This window comes from Oncorhynchus keta, chromosome 4 (genome assembly GCF_023373465.1).
Source record: "Oncorhynchus keta strain PuntledgeMale-10-30-2019 chromosome 4, Oket_V2, whole genome shotgun sequence".
In the NCBI taxonomy this organism is placed as follows: Eukaryota; Metazoa; Chordata; class Actinopteri; order Salmoniformes; family Salmonidae; genus Oncorhynchus; species Oncorhynchus keta.
The window spans coordinates 22,990,418-23,004,015 of NC_068424.1; the positions used below are offsets into that span (position 1 = coordinate 22,990,418).

General features: G+C 38.5%; 1 protein-coding gene across 8 annotated transcripts; it reads left to right on the forward strand.

Annotated features, from left to right (window-relative positions):
• Nucleotides 1-231: 231 nt before the first annotated feature.
• On the forward strand, nt 232-13,237 carry tfap2a (transcription factor AP-2 alpha). Of its 8 annotated transcripts, none has more exons than XM_035756644.2 (7): nt 232-393; nt 4,595-5,029; nt 6,176-6,227; nt 7,541-7,766; nt 8,387-8,505; nt 10,838-10,979; nt 11,820-13,237. In XM_035756644.2, exons 1-7 carry the CDS (start codon nt 358-360, stop codon nt 12,100-12,102), a joined length of 1,293 nt encoding a protein of 430 aa, XP_035612537.1. In that variant the 5' UTR covers nt 232-357; the 3' UTR covers nt 12,103-13,237. The 8 variants fall into 8 exon arrangements, with proteins under 8 accessions (XP_035612537.1, XP_035612558.1, XP_035612530.1 ...); XM_035756665.2 differs by having other exon boundaries at nt 4,595-5,011; XM_035756637.2 differs by lacking the exon at nt 232-393 and adding an exon at nt 2,027-2,278.
• The last annotated feature ends 361 nt before the right edge of the window (nt 13,238-13,598 follow it).

Sequence of the window (13,598 nt, forward strand, 5' to 3'; positions counted from 1 at the left end):
AAATGGTATGCAAATGATATTGTTATATTGTTCTATTCACAACAGTTAGCCCATGGATGAAAAAAAAAAAGATTCTGGTCGAAAGTTTCGTCCACACACTTTCCAGCCATATGTTCATTCACAATTGAACGCAGTAAGCTCCAAAAGCATATTCACAAAAGAGCATTACCTCAACTTCAGGTAGGTTAACACATCCGGTCTATTGCGCATGTGCCACCAGGTGGCCCAGAGGGTTTTTATGGCCAGGTGAGCTGATCTCGTTCACCACAAGTAAAAGCAAAAATTGGCTTATGGACGGAAGCCTCAATGAGATAACACGACGTGTGATCTACCATATCCAGGCAAATTGAAGAAACAATGATGTCCATAATGGGCAAAATGGGGGATTGGCAGGTATGTGCTGTTTATTTCAAGACAAAGAACGTGTAGGCTAGTTGTGTAATATATGTCGAATATATGGCCACAATTGGTAAATGCATTGCCATCAACTTTTCATTGTAGAATTAGTAGGCAAGCACTATATTTAGCCTAAATATTATACAGTTATTCAATAGTTTTAATTATTTTTTACTTTGACAGTGTTCTTTTTTATCGCAAAAGTCGATAATGTTCCTATTTACGCCTGATTAACAATAGCGCATTGGCTCTCGTAATAACTTGGGGAGAGCAGGTTTAACTGGCATAGAAGGCTCCATCACTTTATATATCATGCAATTTAAGACTATAGAAAACCCTTCCTTATATAGAAGCAAATAATAACCTATAGAGTATACTTTAGGATATAGAATGTATTGTTTTGCTATAGGCTAGTGTTTATTGAAATGTGAATAAAATCAATAAAATAGCACAAATCATACATAGTATGCTCCAACTTATCATTATAGATGTTAATTCGTCTATGATATGATAAATGGCATCTCATACTAAAGTTATAGCTCGCCCGGAAGTTGTGGTTCTTGTCATCTAAAATGTCAAAACAAATCTATCCGATGTAGGCCTATTACTTTGGAGGGGTATGTTGGCCTAATGCAATTGATTTTTAAAGAATAATTTAATGTCGACTGTAAAACAGAACTTTCTAACGCGGTGAAACTGGAGTCGGTGAAACAATCCAAGCCATGGTGAGATTGAGCCTTTTCGTTTTCACTCTCCAAAAGCACACAACCTCTAATATCCACATAGCAGCATATAGAAACACATACAGACCCACACACTCCACGATTGATTTTTTAAGGCACCTTTACCCGGCTGATAGTTGTCATTGTGATCTAGATTCATGGGCCCTCTCATTAATAACAACCGGTTGTAAAGGTACCCCACCAAAAATGTAAATCTGAACTAGGAGAGGCCAACGCCTAGGAATTGGCGACCTGGTTCTTGACCCGCCCAAATACTTCAGACTCTCATTCACATTAAACAAGCTATGTTGTTGTGTTGATTATTTACATTACAAAAACGGCGCTCTTACATGTCGTCAATGGAGCTGTATACCTACTTTAGACCGTTTCTTCTTTTGCATGACAGTGACAGAATAGCTTTTCATGGTCTCAACTCTCAATACGTCTAAAACAACAGTTAACGAATATCAGTTTGGCAACAAAGTATGAAGAGAGCACTAGATAGAGTATTTGCGTGTGGCACGCTCTTCAGAGCAAGTTAACCATCCTAAAATGTAAGAACAGACAGATTGTACCATAGGCCCATATAGGGTGTGAGATGATGGAACTTGTTTTTATGAAGCTGTTACATAAACAGTTGTTTTTATGAAACCACATTTCCTAAAACGAATATGCACGACAAAAAGGAAGCAAATTAATACATAACATGTATTATCCAATTATTTGTTTTATCATAGCCATCAAATGAACGTTCACACCCCCAGGTGCAGGGTGTGTTGTTGCCTTTTTGTCATAGAGAATGCTTATAAAATGTACGCTCAATTCCTGCTGTATGTTCTCATTGAATGTGGGAGAAGTAAATACATGTGAAATCTCGCTCCAGTGTTACCTGTGTTGTCCATTGGTGTTGGGCAGATGGGAATCAAGCGGCTGTTGATATGCTAATGAGGGAATGCGAATGTTATTACAGTGGTGCGCGAGCCTTTTACTTTCACCATTAGAGGGAGATCTCAGAGCGCAGACAGCCAAGCTCAACTAAAATAGTTTCCGCTAGAGCACAATTCACTGTGTAAAACAAGGAAAGGCGCTCTCAATATCCACCACAACTCATGAAAATGCTTTGGAAATTAACTGATAATATAAAATATGAAGATTGCGAGGTAAGAGGCTCATATTTAATTTATTGCTGTTTTCATGTAATTAATGGGGTATACTGCTTTATTTTCATTTTGTCAATCTCTAATTGTTTTGACAGTTGTCTGGGAACATATTTAATTCATTGAAGGATAACAGATGCATATTGGTTTATTTCGTATGTTAGATATTTTGCTATTTTGATATGGAGTAATGCAATTTTTAATTGTGTAGAAAAATACATTTTACACAATTTCAATATTAACAGTGAAAATAAAGTAATAGCAATAATAATAATACATTTTCACATCAATAAATGAAAGTAATACATGGCAAACCCATAGGAAAACATTTATATATTTATACCATTTTAAACGTAATTGTTATAAAATAGGATTTCAAAACTCACTGCTGAAACATGCTAAATGTACATAGAAAGTAAGAGAATGTACATATGGAGACATACCCAAAATGCATGTGTTGACTGTATCATCGAAAAAGAAGTATGTTTCAAATAATGTGTTTAAATAATAGGATGCCTATCCCTTACATTCTTATAAAATAAATCGGTGCATTTTGAGCCCTTAGTGGTGTGTGTGCACTGCACACGCTGTGTGATTGTTATTATAGAATAGAAAGTTTGGCAGTCATATCAGGGAGTTGTTTAGGAGTGGTGCAGCCAGTTGAACGTGTTTTAACCGCGTCTGGAGAATGCGCATGCAAAGAGCAGGGAAGAAACGCTGGGCTGGATTTCGCCGCCCGTGTTTGAATTTGTGATTCTCTCATTCAAGTTTAGTTTACGGTTAGGCTAATAGACCTGTTTCTGTTTTTATCGAAATCAGTGTTAACTACCGTACTGGTTACTCTTTTGCTGTTTTGTAAAAATGGTCGCGTGCAAATAGGTTAGAAGTGGAAAGTGGATGTCTTAAGCTTGCGTATCCGTATAATAACTTTTGAATATATTTGCTCGGAGTGAAAGTTAGCTCGGCTGGCGTAGTTTGAATTCAAATAACCGTGGATTAATTCATTCGAGAGACTGGGGAAGGGCCATGGAAAGCAAGGCGTCGGAAACTGAAGTGAAAAACAAAGGGACATGGCGAGCAGACAACCGCCCTCTGAACAGTAAAAATGTGCCAGCCGAGATGCCCTCAGCGTTTGCTGGATTTTCACACGAATCAGAGGTGCACATTGTTTCCGTCCATGGCTCTTCCTCTATCTCTGGTCCCCCCTTCATTCTGCCTTTCTTTCACTTGTGCTTGCCTTCGAACCTTTTAAAATGTTCCCCCCTCTCTCTGATTCGTCAGACGCAAGAGAATGTCCCTCTTTTTGTCTCCCTCTCTCTCTCCCCTCCTCACTCACTCCCTCTTTCTCTCCCCATCTCTGATTAGATAGATATACTGATTCCTCATTCAATGGACGTCATTTAGTGCAGACTCTGCCTTGAGTTGCTTCCTCGCTTCACGCTCGATTTCCGACCATTCTTCCCTTATTAAGAATTCGTGTAATATTAATAGTCATGAATATCTGCTATTAGGAGTCCAAGGAAAGAAGCAGCTCTTTGCTAATATGAGCTCAGTCGAGGGAACATCACAGTGATAGAGACAGAAGACGGAACAGGGATACAGGAAACTTTAAACATAAATCCGCAAGACCAAACATTGCATTTTAGAATCGAATGAAGGGCAGTGGGAATTTAACCAAATTCTGATGGATTATCGTTCTTCGGTGGTGCTTATCTGAACATTGGGCTCCGTGATCTTTCAATAGTGTTGTTGCTGGCATTATTTTGTTTGCTCGTACATTTTCGTTGTTTTATCAACGTTTTTCTTCTGAAAATTCTCTTTTGAATCGCTCGAAAATCTTCGCAGATGTTAGTGCACAGCTTTTCCGCGATGGTAAGTTGGACTCGGTGGCAAAGACAGTTATAGCCTACTTCGTGCACCATTCAGACTCCGATTATTGCCTTTTTTAGTCAAATAGTTATCATACAAAAAAAGAAAAAGAATGCAAGATTGCTCTCACATTTAATTTCAGTAGGCCTATCTAAATATTTCAACTGTAATCATTTTCCCCCTGAAAATGATCAAATAGGCCTACGGGTGTGTTATTAGCCTACAGTAATTATCACTGTTATTATTGTTAGCATTATTATTATTAATATTATTATTATTAGGCTATTATTGCTGCGTTCAACAGATAAATGCTGTTGATTTTATTTCAACCAACGACTTTGAATAGACATTCAATTATGGTAGGTGGCAGTCCATAAAAGCCCCGGTGAAAACGGGTAAAATGGAGGGTTGGTGTATAGGTTTAATTTCTCCGATTCTTTTTTCCTGCAGGATCGTCACGACGGTACCAGCAATGGGACAGCCAGGCTACCTCAGCTGGGAGGCGTGGGCCAGTCTCCATATAGCGCCCCTCCACTCTCCCATACCCCAAACTCCGACTTCCAGCCACCGTACTTTCCTCCGCCCTACCAGCCAATCTACCCCCAGTCTCAGGACCCATACTCGCACGTCAACGACCCCTACTCCCTCAACTCCCTGCACGCTCAGCCGCAGCCACAACACCCTGGCTGGCCGGGCCAGAGGCAAAGTCAGGAGAGCAGTTTGCTGCACCAGCACCGTGGCTTGCCCCATCAGCTCTGTAGGGAGTACCGTAGAGAAGTGCTCCTGCCGTCGGGCCACGGAATCGATACGGGACTCTCAGATTCTATCCCAATCCATGGAATACCTCACTCTTTAGAAGATGTTCAGGTAATTCAGCATTATTTGGTAATTATATTATTATTACTATTACATTTTTACTATTACATTGTTGTTGTTGTTATTATAATAATAATTGTTGTTGTTATTATTTTTCTTATTATTATTTTTTAATTATTATTAGGCCTACACACGTAGCCTTCTATAGCTTAAGTGTTTGTTGCTGTAAATTGGCAGCTCTGTATGAAATGTCATGTCCTACATGTAATGACTCAGTGCATGGCATGCAATTTTATAAATGCAGAAATGGTCAAAGATTATGGTCATAACCATTGCATTGAATTGACAGAGTCCTTTTTATGTAAATGTTCCAACAGACATTACATTTTACAAACGGCTTTCGAGTGAAACACTGTATAAAAGCCTATTTGCATGGATTATTCAGTCTATATTCTCGAGCTGTGTTTGCACTTTATTAGCTGTATTATTTTGTTGACCCCCTCCCTCCACGGAAAAGATGCATAGTGTTATAAACACTTGCCTTAAACAAACAGATCAAAGCTGAAGCTCTGAGAACTATAATATGATCTGCAACCCCTCTCACAAAATGGATGGTATACCGCGCTTGTTGATTAATATTCCCTGTCATTTTTGGACATGATTCTGGATATCCTCCCTTCATCTTTAATTTAATTGTGCTCATTGAAAATACTCAAGTCCCGATATGAGCGGGAGGCTGAGAGCAATAATAAAATGTCCACTCGGGAGTTTTGCACATGCAGGCACACTATGAGCACCATGTTTTAGATTAAGTTCCATCGCTCTGCAGGTAATACGAATACATCAAATAAGTAAAGGCCTGTACAATGACGCGTTTTTCTCAAACAAATGACTAATCCCCAATTAGCGTGCACCACGTGTAATACCACCTTTATTCCGAATACAATTTGGATTCATAGTTATTCGTAAGTATCCACTCTGCGGATGGAATGAGGTCACGATTATTGGGCGACAGAGCTTCATTATTTAAGTCTGATATGCATGACGCGCACTGCCCAACAGCTATAGCCAATATCACCCTCATTGAAAAGAATAACAGGCCCATCATATATTTGGATTGTGGACTTACATGCCAGTCTTTTGCAAACAGCATGACATGTCAAATTAATTTCATTGTATTCCATATTAAGCGTATTTTGCATCTGTGTGTTGCAGCATGTTGAGGATCAAGGAATTCACATCCCAGATCAGACTGTAATTAAAAAAGGTAAGCAATTTCCTTCGAGATGCCATGTATGTTTCCACAAGCTGCACACCACACCACCCCTCTGCTCCGGAGCTTGTGCGGTAGTCAGTGCCTCACTGAACCAAGTGGATTAATGCGCAGTGTTTTTTATTACGTGAGCTCGAGTGCATCAAACTAACTGCATGCACCTTTTCATCAATTAATGCCAATGTCAGCATTTCAGAGTAGGCATAGTCAGATGCGAATATGCCCTATATAGGCTATGCTGTTTAGGCTATTGGTTTTAATGTGTTGACGCATCTTTTCGCTATATATCGTAAATATAGGCCCGTTCGGGAGCAAATCTAAAATGGCAGTTGGTAATGCTCTATGTATTAAGTATCAGGATGATACCAGATCCTGCATCAAAGGTGGAAAAAAATATACGCTGCAAAAATAGGCAAGGTCTTTAAACCATTTATAGAGTCTCATTCCATCACTGTTTGGCTTCGGTTGATTATGGAATAATGCGTTCAGTGTGGCATTATCATATATGGGCCTAGCATAATTGCGTGTGAATTCGATTGTTTACTCCTACAAGACCATTTCTGGCGTGCTAGGCCTACTTCATGGTCAGGTTGAACGTTACCCCTCTCGCCATGTGGAGTCTTTTGTCAGTTCAAATTAGATGCGCAGGGGATAAATCTTGAGAGATGCTCTTTCCGCATCAACATGATAATTGGCTCTTATATTAGTAATCTCAAGAGTTCGTTTAACTCCTATCGTCTCTATTAGCCTCCCCTGGGCTATTAATGTCACAAGTGATCTATCCAAAAGCGCTAGTCCCTTTGTCTCCGGTTACAGCACACAAAACGGTAACCCCTGCAAAGTGAAATCACACGCGCGACTGTATTTTTGGGGAGACCATGGATATTTGAAAAAAGGCTTCTCTTCGCGTGCTGTGTGTGTGTGTGTTTTAAGTATTGCAACATGTGTGCGCGCGCGTCTGCAAAAGCGTGCGATGTTTCAGAGCTCAAATTGCATAGATAGCCTACCCTAAACAAATATTGGGCCTATACGAGGCCTACAATATGGTACAACATTTTGCAATGGTTAGGCCTTTGTGCGTAGGCCTAATCACCAAAATAAGAAAACAATAAATATGCCTATATTATCATTATTAATGTTTATTATTCGTGTTAATATTATTATTATTATTTGGCCTGTCATACCCTATGCCAATTATTTTAATTATGTGTAGGCCTTTACACCCACACCGCGTTTGATATGAATGTCATCTGATTAATGGTCTACATTGAATAAGATTCACAGAAATTGTTCTCCTTCTTCCCTAGGTCCAGTTTCTTTATCCAAGAACAACAACGTCTCCGCCATTCCGATAAATAAGGATGGTCTTTTTGGCGGTGTGGTAAACCCCAACGAGGTGTTCTGCTCTGTTCCGGGTCGCCTGTCTCTGCTCAGCTCCACATCAAAATACAAGGTCACGGTGGCGGAAGTGCAGAGACGCCTTTCGCCGCCTGAGTGCCTCAACGCGTCACTGCTGGGCGGGGTGCTGAGAAGGTGAGCCGGACTTTAATGTCGCTCCTCATTCTTTATCCCAGGTATAATTAAAATCGACCAAGCGTGATACCTCCTGCATTTAAAACAGCCCAAAAGGCAGACTGTTAAATTCCATATTAACTTTACACTCACAATGTAGCCCACAAATTAATGTAGGCCTTTTGGCCTTACCCTCAACCCTGTAAGACTAGTTTACGCACATCATATTTCGACCAACAACAGTACACCAACAACAGTAAACTAGTTCAGTGTTTAGTCTATAGATTCCAAACTCGACACAAAGCCAGTATTTTGGGTATACACTGTGCATTCAAATAAAGTAGTTTCAGTGATTTGAAAATACGTAGCCTATATTGACACACACATAGGCCTGTAGACACCGATAGTGTTATAGAAGTGTATGGAAGGAAGACGATGCTATTATGGCATTGTTGTTCTTTAAATCAAGATAGCTACCTAATCTTTGATTCAATAATATGATTAATAACATACTTATTCATTCAGACCTTTTTGGATCAGATAGTTTGTAACAATGATGGTAAAAATAAAATAAATGTAAAAAACATACCGTTTTACAAATTAGCCTATTCATACAACCTATTTTTCTGTTCTTGTCACAGGGCCAAGTCTAAGAATGGCGGAAGGTCCCTCAGAGAGAAATTGGATAAAATCGGATTAAATCTACCTGCAGGTAGACGCAAAGCCGCAAACGTTACCCTGCTGACGTCACTAGTCGAAGGTAAGTTGCATTGTAAATGATCTGAGTTCCGGTTCCCGGGATAGCAGGTGCTTTGAACGGTTTCAGGGGGGACATTCGAAATCAGTATATGCGCTCATCCATGTAATTTGGACTGACTTTGCCTTGCAAACCAGTCATGCATGAAGGATATATGTGTGTTTTTGAGAGAGAGGATGATGGTAATAATTTTAAAAGGCTTTTCGCAACATTGGCCTGTGTATGTAGCCTTCGTGTGTGCAATCCTCTCGTGAAAGTGGTCCTAGAATAGACTACTACAGTGTGAGGTGGGTTCGGTAAACCTGGCTGGCCTAGTTTGTACCAGATGAACTAGGCTCCTTGTTGAAGCAGGGTTATGGACATTTGCTTATTTATTGTCTAGCGTGAGTTTGGAGCTGTTTCACCTCTGGCAGAGGTGGATCGATTGATTTATTAACACTATAGTGGCTTGTTATCATGATCATTATCATAAGGCCTATATTAGGCTAGTAGTAGTAGTAGTCGTAGTAATAATCATAGTTATAGTAGTAGTAATAGGAGTAATAGTAGTAATAGTAGTCGTAGTAATAATCATAGTTGTAGTAGTAGTAGTAATCATTGTTATAGTAATAGTAGTAATAGTAGTAATAGTAGTCGTAGTAATAATCATAGTTGTAGTAGTAGTAGTAATCATTGTTGTAGTAATAGGAGTAATAGTAGTAATAGTAGTCGTAGTAATAATCATAGTTGTAGTAGTAGTAGTAGTAATCATTGTTATAGTAATAGTAGTAGTAGTAGTAGTAGTAGTTGCAGTAATAATCATAGTTATAGTAGTATTCATAGTAGTAATAATCATAGTTATAGTAATAGTAGTAATAATCATAGTTATAGTAATAGTAGTAATCATAGTTATAGTAATAGTAGTAATAATCATGGTTATAGTAATAGTAGTAAAAGTAGTAATAATCATAGTTATAGTAATAGTAGTAAAAGTAGTAATAATCATAGTAATAGTAGTAAAAGTAGTAATAATCATAGTAATAGTAGTAATAGTAGTAATAATCATAGTAATAGTAGTAATAGTAGTAATAATCATAGTTATAGTAATACTAGTAGTAGTAGGACCACGAGCCAACAGCTACAGCTACTGTTATTAGACTTCTATTATTCACATATGCAGGGACACTTTCTGTTTCTCTGTGATTGAAGTGGAAGTGACCTATGGAAGATCTATATGTTGTGAGACTATTAAATAATAAATTAGGTAATTGTGGCACACTATGAGGATGCCATTGCTATTGAATAAATCCATTTTGCTTGCAAAGTTGAACCTTATTATTCAGTGCGGTGGTATTTGGTGAGCTGTGGATTTTAAAGGTGAAAGCCTGGGACGGTTCATTGGTTCCTGTTAATCATTACAGCCGTGGAGCGAATGCAATATTCATTGTACTTCATTGAAATTGGGTGCTGTATGGTAATGAGGTTGAAGAAATATATGATTCTTTGCGATAAAGTGTGTGTGGGGGGGGGTTTGAAGACACTCGGTTATTTAGTGAAGAGACACTGCGTTTTTCTGAAGTGCTGTTATTGTTTATGATCCGCTCCATTTTATGGAAACGAGTTTACTGGACTTGAGCTTTGATGCTAATTGGCGCATGCGTTCTTCCGGAGTCGAGGCTTATGGCAGGAAGCCCCGCAGTAAAAACCCAACTGTTTCAGGAAATTAAAACCAAAGACTTGAAAAAATCTACAAAAAAGGCAGACCTCAATGGAATGAACCTATAATTCTCATGGCTAAAGTTTGTAGGAGCGAGATTTGCATATAGCCTTTTAAAATTGCTTTCGTTGTATGATCTGCTGGACGTTCAATAATGTTTAGGGATGTCTAAGCAATGACATGGTGATATGCATGACGCTACTTATGGCATTTTATATTGCTTCCCTGATATTTAACTCTTCTCACGGAATGGGGGCCTGACTCTTATTGATAACAGGTAGCCTAGCGGTTATGGGCGTTGGGCCAGTAACCGAAAGGTTGCTGGTTCGAATTCCCGGGCAGACAAGGTGAAAAATATGTAGATGTTCTCTTGAGCAAGGTACTTAACCCAAATGTCTCTCTGCTTAACAGCGTCTGCTAAATGACAACAAGAAAAATAAAATAATCCATCATGAGATGGAAGGTACAAGTTCTAGCCTATAGCCTAATGATTTAGAATTTGATGCAAAGACAAGGCCTTCTCTTTGGCAGAGGACGTTCATTAGATGAATCATGTGTTAAATGGAAGCGTTAATTGGTCTATATTTAATGTCCAATTTAGAGCAATATAGTATACTCAATCCATTCTTTCCTTCTCAGGCGAAGCCGTGCATCTTGCCAGAGATTTTGGTTACGTATGCGAGACTGAGTTTCCAGCCAAGGCAGTAGCTGAATATACAAACCGTCAGCATTCCGACCCAAACGAACAAGTCCAGAGGAAAAACATGTTATTGGCAACGAAGTAAGTGTTATATTATCACATTTCATATGTAAAAAAAAATGTGATTCTCGTGTTGACATCGACAGTGTTTGCAAACACAAATGGATGGTCGTGGTCAATTCTATAAATGCGTTTTTTATTTTTTTTGTTGTAGGCTTTTGATAGGCCTATATATTTCACATGCATTTCTAAAGTGTTGATTTATGGACTCGTTATTGGTGTTACATTGTAGTAGGCTATTGAATGAATGTGACATTAAAACTGACAAAAAAAATATTGGATACAAATGAATCGACTAATGTCCAATTATTTGTCCTTCTAATAAGCCAAATAGGTCATCAAGTGATGTTATGCACACGACAAAATGCAACAATGAACAAACACTTCTTGAATTCGACACTTTCAACTAATATTAGACGGACTGAATTTGATATCCATGTTCTGTATTCGATTCATGCCAAGCATTTTGGCGTTGCGTAAGCATTGAATAAAACACGTGCACGAATAGCCTATCTGAGACTATCCAATATGGAGTTTACTGTAATTGGTCGATTGAACAGGCCTCAGATTCATCTATATGCAACCATTTTGTTTGCTGTGATTGGGATTGCATTGAAACATAGTTGGTTTTACTCCAACGTCAACCTTTCCCCACTGCATTTGAACATTTAGACATAGTACGACACTATACTTATACGTCCCTTTGAACAAATATGCGATAGGCCACATTCTAATGTTATAGTACTAACTACATAAAATTAATAGGATCTTTGAACATGTCTTGTATAGGCCTATACGTCATATTAGGGGCAGACTGACATTATGATTGTAATTAACATATATATTGTCTCCCCATTTTAGGCAGATCTGCAAAGAATTCACAGACCTGCTTTCCCAGGACCGTACGCCCTTGGGGAATTCTCGACCACAACCTATTCTTGAGCCAGGGATTCAGAGTTGCTTGACCCATTTCAGTCTCATTTCTCACGGATTCGGGACCCCAGCCATGTGCGCGGCCCTCACCGCTCTCCAGAACTATCTGACCGAGGCGATTAAAGCCATGGACAAAATGTACCTGAACAACAACAGTCACTCAGACAGCGGAACTAAAGGCGGAGACAAAGACGAGAAGCACAGAAAGTGATTCCCACCTGAAAGCCCAATATAAATATTATAAATACATATAAATACTATTGATCAAGTTAACGTGCCACTTCCTGATCTCGCGATGATTTTACATGTTTGTTTTTAATACCATTCAACTTTGGATTCACGGGAAGTGATGCGCAAGATCCCCACAATAATTAAAAAGAAAAAAATGCTGAAAGGCGCAAAGAACAGATCCAGAGAGGGAAAGATCTCTGCCACATCTATGACTTTTTATGTACTCCCTCTTTTTATGAGCTGCAACGGACTGAAATCGAGCGACCCTTATATCTCTCAATTTACGATTGTAGCCATGTGACAAAAAGAAGCTAAAAGAGGATGAATTATTATCAGTATTGTGAATAATAAACTTGAAAAAAATCCACAGAGTTCCATGTCATGACTTCAGTTGTAGACTCTCACTCCAAGCGACCAACTTGAACTTTGAATTTCAACACGATTCACGGTTATATAAGGGAATCTGTGTTCATGTATGTATATATTTATTTATGTGTAATTTAATGGGAATTGTAAATATGGTGCGTCTGTTGAAACTTCTTTTTTATTTATCTGGTGCCTCCTGTTTTAGTGGGTTTAAATATTCGGTTAGTTCTTCATGTGGTTTTATGGTTATTAGAAAACAGAAGTTTGGGGTATTTTTTCTCTGGGATATTTCAATTCAGCCCTCTTGTAGCATGTTGAGGCGACATTGAAGCAAGTAAACAAATTTAATAGAAATAAACCTCCATTTCTCTCTAGCTATATCATCCTTATTCCATTCAGTTTTTTTAATTGAAAAGTGCATAATCGAGACCCCGAAGAGAACTGTTTTGTGTTTCTACTTTCTTGTTTTTATACAAGCTTTTATGTGTTGTGCCAATCAGAATACGTTTCACTTGTTCTTCCCTTGAAGCACCATAAAAGCAATAAATGGATATTGTCTTTTGATTATTTTTTTTTATGTTCGAAGTAATTCTAAGCATTTGGGACCATCTGATATCTTGTATGTCCAATGTCCAAATTGGAGGCGGTTTTAGCTGTATTGTATAGACTTGTGCTGGCAATAGTTCCCATGCCTGTCAATGTATTATAGTCCTTTGTTGCCCAGAAAAAAATAAACATTTGATACGCTTCATGTTGATTTTTATTCATATATTTTCATTTTTTATTCAGTGGTTTAGACGCCCGGGTGTATTTTCGTTCTTGGCCATATTTTCTATTCAGCACGGTTACAGTAATTGAGTTTAACTCTCCCCTGACGAGTGTTCCTTGCAATAAGCAGCTGAACCCATTGTTTCCCTCAAGTATAATAAAACAACTTATACTTTCAACTCATAGTTCAGAGCACAGGATCATTCAAAACCGGAGCCGAGCTTTTTTACCATGCCAAATGACACAGAAAACAATGAATTCTTTGGTGTTTGAAGTGTGTGTGTGAAGCGCCAGCCCTCAAGCAAAACCGTTCTTTAAAATCAGTGAGATCTATATGGCTGT